At 41.8% G+C, this 17,699-nt stretch overlaps 2 protein-coding genes across 2 annotated transcripts; one reads left to right on the top strand and one right to left on the bottom strand.

Annotated features, from left to right (window-relative positions):
* The first annotated feature begins 471 nt into the window (after window positions 1-471).
* On the top strand, window positions 472-3,433 carry fam78bb (family with sequence similarity 78 member Bb). The gene is made up of 2 exons (XM_034146679.1): window positions 472-920; window positions 2,911-3,433. Exons 1-2 carry the CDS (start codon window positions 541-543, stop codon window positions 3,431-3,433), a joined length of 903 nt encoding a protein of 300 aa, XP_034002570.1. The 5' UTR covers window positions 472-540.
* Window positions 3,434-7,766: 4,333 nt separating this feature from the next.
* Window positions 7,767-16,189, bottom strand: slc35a3a (solute carrier family 35 member A3a). The gene is made up of 8 exons (XM_034146678.1): window positions 15,762-16,189; window positions 15,433-15,642; window positions 14,633-14,787; window positions 14,349-14,471; window positions 11,912-12,086; window positions 10,386-10,504; window positions 10,102-10,235; window positions 7,767-9,137 (listed from the first exon to the last, which is right to left on the bottom strand). The coding sequence occupies exons 2-8, from the start codon at window positions 15,620-15,622 to the stop codon at window positions 9,047-9,049; spliced, it is 987 nt and encodes a 328-aa protein (XP_034002569.1). The 5' UTR covers window positions 15,623-15,642; window positions 15,762-16,189; the 3' UTR covers window positions 7,767-9,046.
* Between the last annotated feature and the right edge of the window lie 1,510 nt (window positions 16,190-17,699).

The following is a 17,699-nucleotide window of genomic DNA, read 5'->3' as shown; positions in this document are numbered from 1 at the left end:
GATGCTCGGACTCCCAGATTGAGTTCGTTTCACCGGGTTTCCCTCCCGTCGAGTCGACAGGCATGACGGACAGTAACGCCGCTGCTCATGTTATAGGCAGCAGCAGCATCTCATGCACAGTGCCGCATCAACAACCCGACCACCGGGTCCCCCTGCCGGCGCCCCGGTGTCCGCCGGTCCCCCAACGCCTGTTGTGACATGACAGCTCGGGGCAGGAAGAAGAGGATCAAAGGTTACTGGCAGGGGTTCAAGCAGGAGCGAAGACGGGTCGGATCCTCGAGGAGAGCAGAAGCAGACAGTTTAAAAGGAGGGGATACAATCATACATGTGTCAAAATCCACTCCATTAGGGTGTTTCTCTTGCGGCTCCAGAGGGGTCAGAACACCGGGTTTAACCACGGAGCAGCGCCCCTGGAGCCCGTTGATGTGCCCAAACATCAGCAAGGCACAGGGGCATTGAACCCACCTCCCTGAAGCCTTTCTGATTCGGGCCTACAGTGAGGTAGTAGTAGCACCCACCTTTGCCTTACAGTTTCATCTGATGCACGGCCTCATAGTGCTGATCCTGGTCGAGTCCCAGACTGCAGCGCGGTTCCCCATCAGGCCCGGCCGGCTCACCTGGCTGCTCCTGACCCTCACCTTCACCTGTACCGCCATGGGCTGCATCCAGAGCATCGCCTGTAACAAGTCTCGCATCAAACGGGAGAACATCGTGGTGTACGACCTGTCCGCCACCATAGACCACTGCCCGACTGTCATCGAGGAGAACTCACCCATAGTGCTCCGGTACAAGACGCCCTATTTCAAAGCCTCCGCGAGGATTGTGATGCCCCCCATTCCGCGCAATGAGACATGGGTGGTGGGCTGGATCCAGGCGTGCACACAGATGGAGTTTTACAACACCTATGGAGACGTTGGCATGTGAGTTTACACTTGTATCACCTATGTGCCAATTGCATCCCTGTGACGTGTTTTCAGAGTTTGGTATGCATGCTTGTACACTGTGTATCTTTACACGCTGAATTGCATTAGAGGAGCATTTGCAGAGGACGAGAAAGTACTCAGATCTTGTACCTGTAGTAAAAGTACAAGTACCAGAGTGTCTGCTACAATTTAGTCGTGCAATCAAAATGTTGCTTAAGTAAAAGTACAAAATTATAAGCATCAAAATATACTTGGAGTACCATAAGTAAAAGTACTCATTATGCAGATGTATCCATTTCAGAATAATATATATTATATGTTTTTATTATAATTATTGATACATTAATGTGTTTATCAAAGCTGGTAAAAGTAGAGCTAATTTTAATCACTTTGTATACTGCAGGGTATCTTGTGAATGTAACTCTAGATGTAACTAAAGTATTTTAAGTGTTAATATTTCACATTATTAATCCAAATGAGCGAAGTAACTAAAGGCATTAAATACATGTAGTAGTGTACACGATTTACCTCTAAATTGTAGAGGGGTGGAAGTACAACGTAGCAACAAATTGAAATACTCAAGTAAAATACAAGTCCCTCAGAATTGTACAGTACTTGAGTAAATCTACTTAGTTACTTTACACCACTGAGCATTTGTGCACCCAGCAGGTTAACTCTGCTTGTCAGCCTCCTTCATTCAAACGCCCACCGACAGATTCTGTTCCTGTGACTCTGGCACCTAAATATAAAAGCTGCTATTAGAGAAGCTAAACAACGTTGATGCTCACACACACACACTCAAACTGTGCCCATGGAGACATGTCCTCCCCCACACCCCAACGACACACACACACACACATTATCTGGAGGGCATATGTGAGGGGGTGTTTAATCCCGCTGCGTTGGTGGGTTTAGGGGTGAGAGATTGAGCTTTAGGTTGGTTTTAGGATTGGTCATGAAAGGGGAGCACCAGATGACAGATAGAGTTTGGCACAACAAAGAGATGATGATAATCCACTGACACACTGAACCACTAGATAGCATTTAGAGGAGGCTACTGCAAGCCTGTGTCTGGAAAATCATTTGAAAGCCTTTCTGAAATGATGGTGTTACTTCCATTACATCCCTTGTAAATGAAAATGAACAACTTTCACCTCAGACACATCCCAGAAAGCCTTGTGCACAAGCGAAGAAGAGCAACCTCAACACAAAATAGTGTTGCTGCTATCGCTTCCAGATTGACTTGCTCATGTTTCCTGCTGTCACACCAATGATTATTTTATTCATCTAGTTTTCTATCAAGGATTATGTCAAAGTATACTGTCAAAAATTGGTAAAAATAACTTTTAAAATGTCTGATAGCCTATGATAACATCCTTATAATGCATGATTTGGCAATACAAGAGCCCTTAACCCAAAGAAGCATTACATTTTCCAACATACCATACATTACAGATGCTGGACCCTTGGTGTTTTAGCCGGATAATACCAAATAATGAATAGTATAACTGTTAATGCAGTAGTATAACCTTGCTGCAGTGATGCAAGGCAACGAAAGGCAAGTCTATACCACCTTTAAAACAACATGCAATTCAAATTGCTTTACAAAAAACATTAGAAGCATTAAGACATAGTGCAAAAGAAACACATGAAACAATTACATTTAAAATAAGTGGGCCCTATTAGGCTTTTTTTTTTTTTCTGTAGTGTGTTATATAGGTTTCCGTGCATGTAAATGGTCTGCAAATCTCCCACATACTCCCCCCTGCCTTAAACGCCTCCATTGGACTCTTTTGTTTACTGCTTTAACATGGTGACATAGTGATATTGTGTTGCAGCTCACTGTACCTGCAGTTGTCTCATGTAGAACTGCTCCACTGTGCTTTACACAATATCAGGTTTAAGCAACACAGACACTAATTACAGATTAGAATCAATTGCCCAGAAACACAGTTACCCAGAAACCTCTCTGTTTGTCTCCTCTCAGGTCGAGCTGGGAGCTTCCTCAGCTGCGAGAGGGTCTGGTGAGGGCCATCAGCGACTCTGACGGCGTGAGCTACCCCTGGTACGGAAACACAACGGAGACGGTCACCATTGTGGGCCCCACCTCCAAGCCATCCCGCTTCATCGTTAGCATGAATGACAATTTTTACCCCAGCGTCACCTGGGCTGTGCCGGTCAGTGAATCCAACACGCCCTTACTGACTAACATCAAAAGAGACCAGAGCTTCACCACATGGCTGGTGGCGCTCAACACCACGTCCAGAGAGAAGATCCTGCTCCACAGCATCAAGTGGAGGATGAGGGTGGACATCGCGGTGGACCCCTGCCTGCCTCTGGGCTGCAGGGCCAGGCTGGTGGGCCGCGTGCACCAAGACCAGCCGAGGGTGCTGAACCGCATGGAGCCCATCCCACCGAACGCCATGGGGAGGCCCAACGCCAACGACGCCCAGGTTCTGATGTGGAGGCCGAGGAGAGGGCCTCCGCTGGTTGTTATACCATCCAAGTAGATCCTGGAGAGCATCTGATTGGTTCGTTGTTCGTTACATCAGATCATAGGGGAGTGAAATGGCTAACAGGATAATCAGAAAAAAATAGATAAAACAGACAAAATGAAGATCTATAAGAAGGCTGAAACTTTGAAGTTGCAGTTTTTTTTGCGTGTAATATATCGAGGGGACAACTGCCTTAATTCCCCACCGCTGCCTTTGACGATCCAGAAAGTATTTGGTCTCCACTTCTGGTGCTGTTTGGTAATCAAACCCAGAACAACTGAGCAAAGCTAACTTTGAAAATCCGTCATTAATGCTGGGATGTAACGCAAAACCTGTCCAGTAGCTACTCAGGCCCAGAAAGAAACACAGACCCCGTCTAAAAAGGTTCATCTTAATGATGGCATAATGCGGGCCTGCTCTGTACTGTACAGTAAAGTGCTGAAGGGAAGGTGATAGCGGTGATACATTGCTGCCGGTATTCATCACGGACAGAGAAAACTAAAATATCACCCGAGATGTAACGGGATGATGTGCTTTCAGAGATGGTGTGAGTGTGGATGTGCCGGCGTGTGTGTTTGTTGTCGTGTTTTCTATTATGGAGACCCAGGGTTGGGTCCAGGCTTGCTGCTTTGTCACACCAGACTGCCTCACTCATTCACACACATACACACACACACACATACACACACACACACACCACATTGACAGAAAATTCATTTTGAGAATAGATAAAGCTTTAAAATAATTTTTCACGAAACAATTGTAGAAAATATGGTTCTCAGCCCATCAAATATAGAGATTCCCTTATTATTTATAATTACATAATATTTAACTAAGTATATTTGTGTTATTGACTGACAAAACAAAATATTTAAAAAAATGGCCTTATAGTTGGAGAATCTGTGATCCTTATATAGACATGTTCCACTATTTGCAGACATTTTATAGAACAAATGGTTAACTTGTAGATGAATTGCTGATTAAAATAAACCATGTTAGTTGCAGCCCAAACACACACACATACTCACACGCACACACACACAAGGGGCCTCATTTGTGATAATGCTACAGGTATGGCCATATTTCAAGATGATTAAAAAAACTAAAGATTGTCAACACACATCCTCAGAGCTACTTTTCTTTTCACATATCACAGAAAATGTAGAAATCGCAGCTTTTGGATTTCGATGACATGCACACGAGCTGTGCATTGAGAGGAATCTTAAATTAAGCCCTGCAGCAGGATTTTATGTTTTTCAATCACGAATGGCCAGTTCATCCAAGCTGCAGAGCTCCCCCTCCCTGCCTTCTGAAAGCCAGTGATGCCTGTGTTGATGACAGCCTTCTACAGTAAAACATCCTCTTTCCCATGTCCCAACTAATCAGATTTAAGGAGAAGAAGCCAGGAGTAGTACAAATGAGTGGCTGCAAGAGGGCAAACAAAGCTACTCCTACGTCTTAAGCCAGTCAGTATTTCTTGTTTAAAAGCAAATATTACAGTCAACTGTATTTACACTAATTAAAGAATAAGGTAATTTGAATTACACAATTACAGGTTATTGGGATTTTTTAGTTTTAGTTTTTAAATATCTGTCAGTGAGATGTGTGGCTCCCCAACCAATTCAATTCAGTTTTCTTTAGTGATCACAGCTTTGGACAAACTGGATCTAATCAAGTCCACAGCCATGCTATCATCTCCTTTGAGGCTGTAGTTAAATTCTAACATGGCAATGCTTACATGCTAATTAGAAAGTATGTTTACCATTCTCCAAGTCCACCAAGTTCAGCTGAGTTTGATGGGATATCTCGGCCTTAATGTAAAGTATAAGAAGAATTTGATTTGGGATTTTTGAGCTAGTACAAACATTTGGTTAATCACCAAAGTTATCACAATTCATCCTCTGGGAAATGATTATCTCACTGCCCATATAGTCTTAAGCCTTGGAATCATTTTAACATTTAAGGTGCATAGAAATCCAATCCCCAGTACAGTCGTCTTGAATTAGCTATGGAGACCGAAAGTGTTCTTTTTTTACCTGTTTTACCTTAAGTGGCCATACGATAAACTCATTTGCATTTTTTGGCACTTCCAGATTGGCTATATTTTCCTCCTCGAGGTAGCCAGTTAAACAATCCACAGACTTTGCGTTCATAGGAACTAATTCTTCAGGACAACAGTTTTGATACCGATATTGATTTCTGTAATGGAATTTGTCTAAGTCTTGGACACAAAAAGTGACAAACCATTCATCCCCATTGGATTGAGTAAAGGCAGAAATCCCAGTGACAGATATCTAAGAATCTGAAAAGAAATTCACTTTCTACTTGGCTCGATACTGACAGGAGTAAGATATATGTGTTTTTTATTGCAATTTGGGTGAAGAGACTCTTTAAAGATTGTGCAGTGTTTGGTTTGACATACATCTTCTTGTGCCATTATGATCTTTTCTAAAAAAGTGTTTTATGAAGATTCATGCCTAGGTCTTTACTTTGTATTTGAGTTTGTACACACTCAGCGAGCCGGTGAATCAGGTCAAGCTGAAGTGCTGAGCTGGTCCCGATTAGACAGAGATGAAGAGAGAAGGACGATGTAACCATAACATTTTACCCATGCTGCTGCTGCTGCTTTTCACTCCTGCTGCAAACCGAACGAGCCTTCACACACATACTCAACAACATGCCTATTGTAGCCACGACACAGGAGCAGTTAGCGAGCCCATGTAGACAATCAAGGGAAACATCTAGAGCAGCACCTTGAACTGGAGAATCAAAAGTAGGTTTGTGACTATCAGAGGATTGAGGCTTTTATAGGGGGAAATAAAGCGGAAACCTTTTTCACATGTTGCCCCAATTAGAATAAAATGTTAGTGAAAATACATTTATACTTGACCATGAGGCCACACAGTGTGCTGTCTGTGTGTATCAGGGCCTCGAGTGTCTTTGAACAGATGTGCCTGAGGACTGAGCGGTGTTTGTTCTGCGTATTGACTGGAGTCTAATGAAGGTATTGGTGTAAAATGGCTGGGTAATGGTGTTTTAATAAGAAGGACATGAAACTCTGCCGTGTTACAGTCCTTTCTCTCAGACTGTCTGGCTTTTGCATGCAGTGTTTTTCAAACTCATTAAAACAAATGCCAAAAATATCAAAGTGTGAATTTATTCATGTCATGTAGTTTCGCAGTTCTGAGGCGACGTGCCAAGTATTAAATTAGACAAGGTAGACTTGTGATTGTGGGAGAAAAATTATCTGCAATCAGGTGGACAAGTATGCTAAAAGGCTCTGTGATACATTGAATATAAAGGATATTGTGTTACTGCAGTGCATGGCAGAATTTAAAGGGGACCTATCATGCAAAATGCACTTTTTGATGTCTTTTATACATAAATATTTGTCCCCGGTGTCGGGGAACTCACGCAGCGTCAGAAAATAAAACCCTTTCTCTTTTCCTCCGTACCCAAATCTTTTAAAAACGGGGGTACAACGAGCGGATACAGATTTGCTGCCGATATGACGTCAAATCGGCGGCGGACCCACAGAAAGTTGCTATCAGAAACAATGCCTGACGTGTTTTGGACATAATCTCGTCTTTGTTTACATTAGCAAGCCTCGCTAACACTCAGAGCTAACCTGTACTGGAGAGCACATGTGTTTAAAAAGCAGGAAATAAAAAAACGAACTCACCTTGTGATAAACCCGCAAGAGAAAAAGCATTTGAGCTCCATACTGTTTCAGAAATAATCTTTGGTGTGGTTTAGAACAGGATGGCGTTTTATCACAGCAGAATTTAACTTTATCTCCGGTAGAATTCTGATCAGGCATTAGCCTTTTTTTTTTTTCTCAAGCTAAGGACCCAAAATCCGCGTTTCTCTAATGGCGCATTTCCACTACAGCGCGGAGCTCGCTTTAAGCGTGCCGTGTCGTGCCGTGCCCGTTTTTGGTTGCGCTTCCACTAGGCCTAGTTACGGCCCGGCCCGGCCCGGGGCCACTTTTTCACCTCTTTTCTGGCCCGACAAAATTGTGGTTCTATCGGGGCCAACAAACAGGGCTGAGTCGGGCTGAGTATGCTAAACTAGAGAGAGGATCGCTGGCAAGGGGGCTACAACTACAACACTACTTGTGTTTTGAGCGTCTTGCAGCACTTTAAGTAAACGCTGCGGGTGTTTAGCCAGTTTGTTGAATATTTTCTAAACGCTGTGCACGTGTTGTCAAGTGGGTCAAGACGTTTCTTCATTTGCATGTGTTCTGTCACATTTGGTTTTTTCGTTGCAGCGCGTTTGCCCCCGTAGATCACCGTATGTTTCAGTGCAGATACACAGTGAATTCAACACAATAACACAGTCAGAAAAGTTCAATTAAACATATTTTTCTTTTATAAAAGATTCAAAGAATAGTAATTCAAATAATAAACTTATTAATTATACCCGCTTTATCAAGAAAAGAAATCATTCCAAAAGAATGATAAATAATGCCTCATGTCTGAGGTCAGTTTTGATTACTTTGCAACAACAATTAACAATATACATATCTTTTTCGGAGCACAGGACTTAAAGAGCTGGATGTTTATAATTAGTGGCTTTGAAATGTCATGTAACTTTCTAATTAATCATTCATAAATTAAACAGACAATTCATTTAGATTACAATTGAAATGGTGCTGATTATTAACGCCCATGATTAACATAATCTCAAATTGTACATACAAATCAAACTGTCCTTCTTACTTAAAGAAAATCTAAATCTTCCAACCATAACCCCTGTTACAGTATTTCTGATTAGTTTCTGTATCATTTTATTCATACACCCAGATGACTTTAATAGAATAAACTGCACCACAGCAGACAGTAACTCTGTCACCGTACATGCTATCAAAGACGTCCTGAAGACTATATGTTCCCTGGCAACAAAAACTGTTTCCAAAAATAGCTGAACAAAATGCACCATGGGAGACACGATTTAGGAAACAATACTAGTTATGGTCACTGAAACTACCACAGCCTAAAGGTGCGTTGAGCGTTAATGGAAACAGGTTTGCAAGGAACAATGGCTGTGAAGGCTCATTTCAGGGGGCCTCAAATATGCTTTGAGAGCTCAAAGAGGAACAAGAAAGACTGTCAGAGAAATACATACCGCGACTCTGAGGGGAACAAGCCGACAATGTGGGCTAAAAGTTGCACAAAACAAATTTTGGTTTTGAAGAGAAACGTCTGCATGGCTGCCTCTGTAATCCTGTTGTGTATAGGTGTTTCAGATATGGCAGTAACAGTGACAGGTAGCTCTTTATGAAGACAATCAGTCGGTTCAAGAATACCTCTCCGGACCTGGAGGTGTGGCAGCCAGGATTGTCTCTACAGTGGAAAGAAAAACATACAATCCTGTTTCCCCAGTTTTCGTCTCAGCTGAGGCACTTTTGGTGAGAGACCCATCTCTGCGATTTGCTTGCTTTTTATTTTGACCCTTATTTTTATCCTGAACGTCTTACTTCCTCCTCCTCCTCCTCTCTGTGATCACACTATATGATAATGAACTTTGCCTTCGTTTTTCTCCAGCTCTCCGTCCTCCTTTCAACTCCACGTCTTGACGCTTGAACAGGACCTCATGCTGCTGCTGTAGTGTCAGCCAGGGGGGTCTTTACGCCCTGCTGGGGTTGGGGGACGGCTTTCCTTCGTAGCCGTAGAGGAAAGTGGCCGTGATGACCAACATGGCCCCCACGAAGAACACGCTGTGGACGACAGACGACAAAACCATCAGCTCGATGTACTTTATTGATCCAAATTTGGGATTTTCTTTTGTCCCAGCAGCATGTAAACAAGGCTTTGCACACAATTTGATAATGAAAGGGAGTACAAAAGAAATATAAACATTAACTTAAAGTGGACCTATCATGCTATATTTTAATAATATAGTGTAGGACCATACCTATATAAGGCATATTTAAACTTTTTTTTTTTCAAAATACCAAACAGATCATGCATTTTAGCCATGCCTCATTTTGCTCAATTTGAATTTTTTTAGCTATGTTTTTGCAAGGGCAGATTCAGTGAGAACAGCACCACCTACAGGCCTGGCATATGTACTACAGCGTCTCCAGCGCTTTCGAACGGCAATGTCCGTGGCTGTCTCCTCCTGATTGGTGGAGTTGGCCCAATAGCCGTAGCGCCACCGTCCTGACATCAGGACAGTGTTCAAATCTGGATCAGTTTTTTATCAGATCCGTTGCAGCCCCTTTTTTAGAGATTTGGGTATGGAGGAAAATAGAGAGGGTTGTGTTTTCTGACACTTGGTGAGTTCCCTGGAACACCGGGGACACATATTCATGTATAAAAGACGTACAAAGGTGCATTTTGCATGATAGGTCCCTTTTAAATATATAAATAATGACAGTGAAAGATAAATATCTGAAGGCTATCTGTCAAATATACACTATGAAGGGCCAATTACAGCTAACCCAAATATAAAAGTAGTATATTATTAACATTAAGTGTGCAAGAAATAGCCTATTAAATTAAATATGAATGCACAGTGTGAAGAAATGATATACAGATGGACGGATTATGATTTTGAATATAAAAGTGTCCAGTTATCGAAGCAACATAAGAAACTATGGAGCTGTGAGTTGTCTGCCAGCCAGAGGTGATTTGTCAAACAGAGAAGGAAGAAAGTAAATGAGTGGGTGCTTCCTTTACCCAGTGGGCTCGAAGTCCTGTAGCCAGAAGTAGGATATAAGCGTTGACAGGATGATGGAGAGCGATGTGGCGAAGCCCTTCAGGATATTGTCTGCGTACTTGATGACCGCTGCTATGACCAGACCACCCAGCGCCTGGAGAAAAAACAAACACACGGACGCAGATGGACGAAAGCATGAGCGGGCCGAGAGGGCCTCTGATCCATGAAAAGAAGAGTGTGTTACCCCAGAGGCTGGATGTTAGATCTGACAGTTTGGTGAGGGAAAACATATCGTGAGCGTTACCTGCAGCGCTACAACGGTCCAGGTGACGGTGTTGTATCCCTGGAACATCCCCGACTCCTTCACCCTCTCTCCATCGTAGGCCATCATCCCAAAGAGGCCAAACACCAGGCCGAACATCCCTGGAAAACACACACAAACATAATTAAGTGAGCTGAAGATCAGTGTAAAGATATCATCCCAAAGTCATCAGAATAATACTATTATATGGCCAAAAGATAGGGAAGGTAATGTTTTTTCATTGGCTGAAACTGTCACTTTATCCCAACAAAATGTGAGGTTTTCCCCCCAAATGAAGACAAAATCAAATCAAAAACTCCTATCTAGATCCATATTGGATCACCGCTGCCTGGGTTGGCAGTTTGACGTTAATGACTCCTGGCTCTGTCTGATTGGTTATTTCCTTTGTGTGCGCTGATTTTTACAAACTAAATTATCTGTTTTCATGCACTATTCTCAGGAGTGACAGTTAAAGGTAGGGTAGGTAAGTTTGAGAAACCGGCTCGAGATCGCTAGAATTTGAAAATACACAACCGGAGAAAATCTGCCACTTCCTTATAGAGCCCCTCCTCCAACACACACGAACGCATTCCATGGAATATAACAAAAAGTGTATCTCGAGCCGGTTTCTCAAACTCACCTACCCCACCTTTAAGGCAAATATGATCAAAGTAATTTTGTCTCTCTTTAACAAAGAGAAAGAAAATCCAACATTGCTTTGTATTTGAACAGCACACAGGGCTGCGTGCTAGTTAAGCCTGCAAGCAAATGAACATGTGTCAATGTTTTGTCCTTGCGCCTGGCCAAGGAATATTCAGCACATAACCAAAAAAAACACACATTTTCATTTCACATTTTGGTTGAGTTCCCGATTAAACAAACAACTTTCTGTCTTTACACTAAAGAAGGTTTAACAGTCTCCTGGCTCGAGCTTCATATTAAGGGTATCTCTTTCAAGGGTTACTTTATATTGCCTAATTTGTCTTTACAACACACCAAAGCCCAAATATATCCACTAACAATCATATGAAATAAGACAAATGGATGGCATTTAACTTGTCAAATGACTTTAACAATAGGATTACAAAAATGATGTCCTTTATCATTTTTCTTGAAGCACTCTTTTTACTAACAACAACAAAAACAACAACAAGCCACACAGCATTTTCCTCCCTGCTCTCGTTGCAGATCTAGGCTCCAACCCTCATTGCAGGTGAAAAAGCTCCAAGCTCACACCAGGAATCGCAGGAGACTTAACGCATGCCTCACGCGCTCCAGGGCAAAAATAAACTAGACGGGAACATTCATCTTAACAGAAACACATCGGAGGTAAAAAGCCCAGCTGGCTCTCTGCGCGGGGAAGAAATGAAACGCACAAGAGCTCTCTTCAGAAACACGGAGGTATTTTCAACAACATCTCACTACAGAGTTCCTTTGTTGATGGACATGCATTGATTAAACGTCATACACTCACATTTCCTCTGTGAGAACAGCTGGTATATGGATCAGACTGATGGAGGGACACTGACCTAGCTGGATGTTGCGCACCCAGACGCTCTGCTTGCTCTCCTTCAGGATCTTCTCAAAGTAAACCCCAGCGAAGCCACTGGAGCAGCAGGCCACCAGGACGGCTGCCACACCGACAAACTGGGAGCCCGTAGAGAGGGCCTCCTTCTCGGGAACCGCCACAGACTCCGAGGGCCACTGCAGACACAAGAGGAACACTCGGGTTGTAATACACCTCAATTCTAAGAGATCACTTATGACCTTGGACATTGTTTTTTCAAATGGGATAGCTAAGTTGCCAAAACAGACATATTAAAATAAAAATCCATTGGGAAAGCTAGACGGTTGACTCTAATAGGCAGAATGTGTAGGATTTACCAACAAATATTATGTAGCCTATAGACTCAAATACAAAAATAATCCCCTTTAGTCATTTTACATGAACTCTGCCTGTATTTAACAGGGTTTGGGATGTTTTTGAGTTTTTGGATTGTGTGTTTATGAACTGCTCCAGACAAATGCTACTCATTCTGACTTTTAAAGTTAAAAAAAAGTATATATAATAAGGGCATAATACTGAGCTAAGAGTGATCAGAAGTTAATTAAAGAATACAAATATGCAGTAACAACAAAATAATATATGCCAACTGTTTTCCCCTTCTTCCAGTTAGTACAAAATGTAGCATATACTAGCTAGATTTATACTTAAATGGAAGTTATGAGGGAGGTATCAATTCTCTCACTTTGTTTGAGGCAAGAATTTGGATAAGCAAATTTGCCAATGAATAAATATTTCTAAGAAAAAAAAAGCAGTTTCTATTAAAAATGTCCTGTATTGACCAATGACTAAGTATCCAAGTTCCAATGAAATGTCTACACGCATGCACTTAATAAGGTCTGCACCCTCTGTAATGGTGAACAATAAAACGCTCTTAGAAGCCGGACTGCTGGGTGACTCAATTTCATACAAATGCATCTTCACAGCTTTGCCAAGTTGTAAAAGTGCTGCAGAGCGTTATGTGCTGCAGTAAGCAGGAAAATGGGTGCAAAAAAAAGATGATTATTGTTGTAAGTAGTAGTAAGAAAAATATTGTAGCTCCTGCACTTTTCCTTTGGATAAAACCACAAAATATCCACACAAGTCCGAGCCATTCTTTAAAAAGAGATATTTTCAGTATGTTAACAACTTTTGGAACAAGATGCCGTATGCCTGCCTCTTCTTTACCCCCTCCAGTCGCCAAAACAAACCCTGCTGAGTGAGAAGTAACAACATAAACCTTGAAAATGAAATGTTGTAAATCAAAACAGGCCAACTATTTCTTAGCATGCCATCCCTTAAGCTTGTCTATTGTTTTGTAGGTGCAAAAGGACCATGTATCACCATGTGTGATAGAGCAATCTGAGCATTCAGGAGGTGTGGTAAATGAACCAATCATATCCTTTAGATTGTTTAAGGTGTATCTTCATGTCCTCCTCCACTACCGTGGTATTGTCTCTTTTTCTGCCACGTCAGCAGTAAGATAACATCCTGAAATACTAACTGACTGGTATTGTTTTTGTTTTCCTAAGGAGGCGGAGGTGATATCACAACAGTCTCTTGTTTACTGACACATTCACCACCTCGTCCCTCGTAGCGAGCAGTGGCCAATATTTATTCAGAGATCCAGTTCAGGCCTCTTTATTAGGTTTTATTTTTCTAACCTTTATATAACCACATAACTCCCACTGAGATGTATTTCTATATCAGGCCACTAGAAGAAATAAGAGCTTGCTGTAATTAATTAAAACACAAACTAGGCAAACTTCCAGTACAGAGCTGAGTTAATGCTTAATCAAACAAAGTATAGGATTGGCTATATGTCTTTGATGTAAAGGGTATTTATGACATGCTGTCTCTAAAGCCTTCAGAGGTAGAGGAATGATGCTGTAAATTATCTTATGAAATCTACATCTGGCCAGATTGAACTAAAACTATTTCAAGCTGAGGAACGCATAGTCCTTGTTAAACAAAGACATGTGAATACTTTTTAAAAACCGAGTAGCCTTCCAAAGTCTGTAAAAAGAGAAAATACCCACTGCAACTATCCAGATCTCAAGGATACATCTTCAAACGTCTTACTTTGTTCGGCTAACAGCGCAAATCGCAAATATATTGAGTTTACAATCATATAAAAACCACATTTAGGGAACCTTGGATGTAAGAGGATAAGGATTACACTGAATGTATACTAGTAACTCTTTTAGAGGACGAATAGCTTAAGACTGCATCATAACTCTGGAACAAAAGGGCCCTAGATCATACAATACATGTTCCTAGACTTATAGGATGTGTTCTTACAGTTATTTCAACATTAGGAGAAACCAGAGAGGATGTTCCGTGGCCTATTTCAAGATGACGATGAAATATTGTGATTTCAATTTCAACAAGGTGTAAAAGGAAAAGTAGAAGCTGTACTGGACCTGCACAAAAGCCACTCCAGCCATGAGGATGAGCAGCGAGAGCCACTGGTAGACGCCCAGCCTGCGGCCCAGCATGGACACAGAGAACAGAGCCGTGGTGAGGATCTTAAGCTGATACGTCACCTGATGGAGACAACGGGGGGGAAACTGTCATCAACAAGGATGTGCTGATTGCTGAATGTCTCAGAAAGACACATCAGCACCTGTGTGTCGTACAGAGTCATGCTGCAAGTTATTTATGTCTTTATACGCCTCCTCTTCAGACCCAGGCGGACCAGCTGTACCTGGTAGGTGGCGGCGTCAAGGTTGGATAGGGCGACGTACAGCAGGTTGTTCTGCAGCGTGTAGATCCCCGAGGGAATCGCCAGCTTCAGCGTCTCAATGGGTTTGTGAGCAATTTCCTGACGCAGAATGCTGTTCAGAGCTCGCCAGCTATAACCTAAAGAAAGGAAAAACAATTACCGATCAGGGACGGCAAACTTTTTCAGATTGAGACCCAAAAAAGAGATTTGTTGTTTCACAGGGACCTAAAGATCCAGAAATACCATAATTTTTCAAATGTATATGACATTTTTTATTTACAGAATAATACAAAAATACATCAAAGCAATACTGTTCTTAAACATTTAGTTACGCAACACACTCTCCTTTCTATCCCTCTGAACCAGGGCCGCCCCTCCCTACAGGCAGATCACGCAAAAAAAAAAGAAGCTTTACCTGTTTATCTGTAGAATAACATCCAATGTCAGTCTAGGTTTCAGATCTGAGGGGCTTCCAGGTTTAACATTATTCAGTAAATTGCTTTTTGCAGTAGGAAAGGTGTAAATCAAATATAAGGAAATGCCCCGTCTTAGATTTCTGTTATTGAAATCTAGCTATTTTCTGTATTTACCAGACTGTTCCAGCTGTTTTATTACATGCCTTTACCCACTTATTCATTATGTTACCTCAACTCATGATCTATCTATATATCAAACACTTCATTGTGTTGATTCAAAATCCTCTTGAAATATCGTGATACTTTCTTTATTCTCAAGTGAGGATGTGGTTTGGTGATATCTGCGTTGTGTTGGTGTTCACTCACTGTGCTCTTTGAAGACGAGCAGCACACAGGTGAAGATCTTCATGACCTCAGCCACCACCACGGCGGAGGAGGCCAGGTACCGCGGGCCGTCCGCCTGCAGGGTGCGGGAGTACCGCATGGTGAGCACCAGGGAGGTGGTCTGGAACACCAGCACGCCCAGAGAGAGGTACTTCAGCCGGGTAGAGGCCATGGCCACAGGTCGGTGTGAGGCTGGACACAGAAAAAGGTAAAATGATAAAGTCCAAGACAAGTCAAATGTTAGGTTAAGTGTAAGCTGAGCAAAGTCAGGAGTTGAGGATATTTAGGGGGGGAAATGGTGTAATACTCACTGAGCAAACAATGCTGAGAAGAGAAGTCGCAGTTGGCTCGTCTCCAATGGCGCTTTAAAAGCAACTTTACAGATAGTAGATATGCGTCTCTACATAAAGTAACCCCGTCTTTAGGGTTGAATCGTCGGGTGGTGTGTGTCCTCAGCAGGTGTCTCACAGACCAGGTACTGGAGGCTGAACCCAGCTGTCAAAACAGCAGCATTTCAAGTCCATTGACCCGCACTGATATCCGCCGTCTGCTGATAGCTGCGCGTTATCTTATCAGCGTTTCTGCACCGCCGGCTCCATCTTTTACCGCCATTACGGTGTGACTTACCACTAGAGGAAGGAGGAAACTATGCATAGAAAATCTACAGAAGGATAGCAAATCTCATCCATGTGACAAAATATCCAAATCCTGGATGACTTCCGTGTACAGGTTTCTTCTTTGTGTGTTTGGTTAAAGCTTCCTGCGCGAACCGCTGCCCCCTGCTGGACTGGTAATTAACTTTAAGATATTAGATGTTAAGGTAGTAGTGGAAAGTAATTCAGTATATGTATTGAAAGTACTGTACTTAAATGCAATTTAAAATACTAATTTGAGTTTTTTTAATTTTATGCTGATTTGTAGTCCTATCTCTAGGCAAGGCAAGGTAAGGCAAGGCAAGGCAAGTTTATATAGCACATTTCAACACAAGGCAATTCAAAGTGCTTTACAAAAATGCAAGACATTAAAGGTGGGGTAGGTAAGTTTGAGAAACCGGCTCGAGATACACTTTTTGTTATATTCCCTTTGAGATAATTAAGTCCAGAGTGTGCCCCTTATTGTATGTGGGCTCCGTCACATGCTGAGTCAGTCCATAGTTATCAAGAACACAAAACAGTTCTTTAGCCCCTCTGTCCTGGGGGTTGTCAACATGGATGTTAAAATCACCAACAATGACTAGACGGTCAGGGTCAATACTATGTAGTGTCTCTACTTTAAAGAGTCCTCTCCTGCTGATGTTCAGGTGTATATCGGTATGTAGTGTCTTTACTTTAAAGAGTCCTACAATTAGATGGAAAACAGCTGCAAAGAGACAGAAAATTACAACAAAGAGACAATTAATCACCATAAAAAAATATTTTTGTAGTGAAATGTTTTCATTGAAGTTAATGTGTTGAAGGGAATCCTGTAAAAAGTAGAAAGTTTTATTCAAAATGGCACTTTATCAAAATGCAATTGAGTGCAACTTCAACGTAACTGTATTTTTGGTTCCTATTAGATAAGATGTACTTTATTGATCCCAAATTGGGAAATGTTTGCGTTGCAGCAGCATAAAAAACAAGGCATTGCACATCATTAGAAATTAAAAGAGTAGAAATAAACATTTCAAAAATTTGAAAGATATCAAAATAGAAATGAAAAAGTAGAAAATATGCATTTGACGTGAAGATGAAACATAATAGAACATGTTGCTTACTTCCCATTGGAATTAATCGATTGTTTACATTTCTTTATATTATCTAAACACAATTGCGTTGCTAGGCAACAGCATGGTTCCATTCTTACTTCCTGTCAGCTGATGTCCTTCACTCCTTATTTGGAATGGAACCTTCAGAATGACGACATCATCTTTTGCCTTTATGTAGAATTCTGAATTCTGCATTGATCTTCTAGAATTCATCAGAGCACCAGAGCACCAGAGCACCAGAGCAGCATTCAGAAGTAATTTGTCCAGCTAGTGTCAGATCATTGCAGAAATAGGTTTTGTTGCAAGCAAACATTAGGGATACTTGCAGTGTTTTTTAGCGAGATAATCTTCACAAGTGAACTCAACTTTTGTGGGATTTTTGTGACGTTAATTCAGTCGAACAATTACATTTAGTTTGCTAAACAACAGGTCATTTCATCACAGCAGTATGGAGATGAACAATAGAGATGAGCTGGCAGTCAAGCTCGAGATTCTGCAAAAAGAA

Source organism: Trematomus bernacchii, unplaced genomic scaffold, assembly GCF_902827165.1.
Source record: "Trematomus bernacchii unplaced genomic scaffold, fTreBer1.1, whole genome shotgun sequence".
Taxonomy (NCBI): Eukaryota; Metazoa; Chordata; class Actinopteri; order Perciformes; family Nototheniidae; genus Trematomus; species Trematomus bernacchii.
The sequence above is the reverse complement of the archived record's forward strand: the minus strand, read 5'-3'. Positions and strand labels throughout refer to the sequence as shown.

Excerpts from the sequence above, each read along its gene's own strand:
- fam78bb (XM_034146679.1), top strand. The coding sequence starts at position 541 with ATGCACGGCCTCATAGTGCTGATCCTGGTCGAGTCCCAGACTGCAGCG. Across the intron at positions 921-2,910 it reads ACCTATGGAGACGTTGGCAT|GTCGAGCTGGGAGCTTCCTC; the intron begins GTGAGTTTACAC and ends GTCTCCTCTCAG.
- slc35a3a (XM_034146678.1), bottom strand. The coding sequence starts at position 15,622 with ATGGCCTCTACCCGGCTGAAGTACCTCTCTCTGGGCGTGCTGGTGTTC. Across the intron at positions 14,788-15,432 it reads GCTCGTCTTCAAAGAGCACA|GTTATAGCTGGCGAGCTCTG; the intron begins GTGAGTGAACAC and ends TCCTTTCTTTAG. Across the intron at positions 10,236-10,385 it reads GGACCGTTGTAGCGCTGCAG|GCGCTGGGTGGTCTGGTCAT; the intron begins GTAACGCTCACG and ends TTTTTTCTCCAG.